This window comes from Coptis chinensis, chromosome 3, assembly GCF_015680905.1.
Source record: "Coptis chinensis isolate HL-2020 chromosome 3, ASM1568090v1, whole genome shotgun sequence".
Classification (NCBI taxonomy): domain Eukaryota; kingdom Viridiplantae; phylum Streptophyta; class Magnoliopsida; order Ranunculales; family Ranunculaceae; genus Coptis; species Coptis chinensis.
The window spans coordinates 61,635,055-61,637,830 of NC_141458.1; the positions used below are offsets into that span (position 1 = coordinate 61,635,055).

The 2,776-nt window shown below is 34.9% G+C and overlaps 1 protein-coding gene across 1 annotated transcript; it reads left to right on the plus strand.

The window, feature by feature from the left end:
* The first annotated feature begins 236 nt into the window (after positions 1-236).
* On the plus strand, positions 237-2,555 carry LOC147510297 (putative F-box/FBD/LRR-repeat protein At5g56810). Its single transcript, XM_086598079.1, has 4 exons — positions 237-529; positions 842-1,052; positions 1,652-1,767; positions 2,321-2,555. Exons 1-4 carry the CDS (start codon positions 237-239, stop codon positions 2,553-2,555), a joined length of 855 nt encoding a protein of 284 aa, XP_086454205.1.
* The last annotated feature ends 221 nt before the right edge of the window (positions 2,556-2,776 follow it).

Here is a 2,776-nt window from a genome sequence, read left to right on the forward strand (position 1 = left end):
GTCTATCCTCATCCTCGAGCAATTTCTCCTTCCCTCTCCCTCTCCCTCCTTCCTTCTCAACCAAACCTAACTCTCTCTCTCTCCCCACCACAAACCCATCTCTCCCTCTCTCTTCTCCACCTCTGCTCACACCCCACTGCTTGTAGTTATCTAGTGTAATATGGTAATGTGTTTTGTTTTAGAATCTATGGTTGCGGTTAATCTACCTTTGGAGGATTTGGTTTGAAAATATTGAAATGGAAGTTGAAGGGAATTCTTCTTCATCCAGTTCCACTGTTGCCAACAAGAAGTTAATGAATATGAACAACGAAGACAGAATCAGTGGCTTACACGAACCACTTATTCATCACATCCTCTCTTTCATAGATATGAAAGAAGTTCTCCAAACAAGCCTTCTTTCCAAAAGATGGACAAACCTATGGCGATCAGTCCGAACTCTTAAGTTTCATGAACATTCCTGGACGAATCGTTATGATCATTGGAATGGACGTAATCCCAGACTGAAGAAGAACAAGTTGACTAAGTTCAAGTATTTTGTAGACACAGTTTTATTTCTCTGAGATGGATTTGATATAGACAAGTTCGATCTGTTTTTCCTCTCTGCCGAATATACTGATTCCAAACTGATTGATAGATGGGTTACTTATGCTAAAAAATGACGAGTTCAAGTGCTTAGACTTGGTGGTGTATCTATTATGTCTTTAGAAACACTCTATTTTTCTGCCCGAGTTAAAACTTTGGAATTATTTGGGATCTTGCTTCCGAGCAATAGTCGTGGGGATTTAGTTTTGGACTTGCCAATTGTGGAAAGTTTTATTATTGAATATTGTGGCCATATTAGGGTTAAAAGGCTTGCAATATCTGGTCCTAAACTTGAGTACTTGCAGCTGGAGAATATTTTTCAAGGATATAATTATAATACCTCGATTAAGATATCTGCCACGCCCAGTCTCGCATCACTCAAATGCATTGGCTATGCCTACAAAAACTATACCTTGGAGAATCTTTCAGCTCTAGTTACTGCTGAGATTGAGACATATGCGGATTACGTGGTAACCCGCAATATTTCATTTGGTAGATGTTTGAGTAGCATCCTAAAAGGAATCACTAATGCAAAGTCGCTTACTCTATCAGGAAATGGCTTTCAAGTATGTTTTCTTTCATTTTTCTCTATTGTGAAAATGGCTTCGTCTAGCATTGTGTACTTTTTTTTTATTAGTGAGAACGGTTCTTATTTCAATTGTATAAAGCTTTCAGAACATTGGGAAAACAAATGTGCTTTACGATTTCTTTTCTTTTTTATTTTTGGTCAAGAAGTTTGAACCACGATAATTTGAACTAAGCTGTTTTAAATAAGTATGTCGGGTGACATAACAGATTTGTTGACTACAAACTTAAATGCCAATTTAGACAATCTCTATACTCTGAGGTACCTTTCTCCGAGGAATACCCCTCTACTGATTAAAGCTATGGTGTCGAATTCCAATAGTTTGTAACTTTGCTAGGTTGTAAATGGTTGATATATAGATGCTCTCCTTGAACAATTCAGTTGTAGCATATGGGAAAAACACCTTTTGTCAAGCACTTCCTCACTGTCAAAATTTTACCTGTGAAGTAGTTGTTTCTAGATTGCTCTCTTTTTCATTGTCAGGTTTTTGAAGAACTGCCGAATATGTTGGAAAGGGTGCCAATTTTAGTCCAAAGTTTGAAGTATTTGAAGCTTACAAAATGGTGTGACAAATCTTACATCTATTCATTGGCAAAACTGTTAGAGGTTTTCCCACTTTTAGAAACTCTTGTCTTGGAAAGAACCGAGGTATTGATCGATTACTATATCATATTTCAGGTTTTTTCAACTCTTATCTTGTAGTTATACAGTTACAGCTTAAAGTTACCAACTACTAAGTTCATCAAACGCAGCGGAATAATATATAACAAATCAACAACTTGGGTTTCAACTCAATTTAATATTCACTGTAATGATCTTTCAAAAATTATAATTTTTTTTCTAATAACCCATTGAGGCATTGACAAAGAAGGCTACAAAACCTATATATAATAATACTACCCCTTAATAACTAGAACTCTAAACCACTCTAACTGGGGTTTTATTATACAGGCCAACATTGCTACTTAAAATATAAACAAATAAATAAAAGTCTCACTAGGGATGCCTATTACATATGTTCTGTTTGCCTCTTTTGTACATGTTGCTAATTATTGGAACAAGGGGAAAAAGTAGCAATGGTAGAAAAATAAAAGAAACAAATTATAGAAACACAAATTGTATTGTTGTTTTACCAATTGTTTTTTATCATAGAATTATCAAGCCTGAAGATGAGAGAGCAGATTGGGATGCAGAGTTATCATTTACTTGCAAGCTTCGTCAAATAAAGTGTATTGAGATGCAAAATTTTGAAGGGTCTGAAAGCGAATTCAAGTTTCTCGAGTTTTTACTAAAAAGTGCTTTGGTGTTGAAGAAAGTTGGCATTACCTTGACTATTAAATTGAGTGGCAAGGAGAAGGAGCTGGCCGAACTCAATAAGAAGATCTGATCCTTTGCAAAAAAAGCATTTTCAGAGGTTACCATATTGCTAAATTTGAAGACGGTGCTCTGATTAATTATCTCATATCAAGAGTGGCTGATCTCAAAGCACTAGGTATGCTTATAGGTTTTCTATGATTAGTAGATAACCTTTATATATAGGTTGAATTTTTTTCTGTATTTTTTCTTTATTGTTTTATTTCTATATTTATTATTATTATTATTATTATT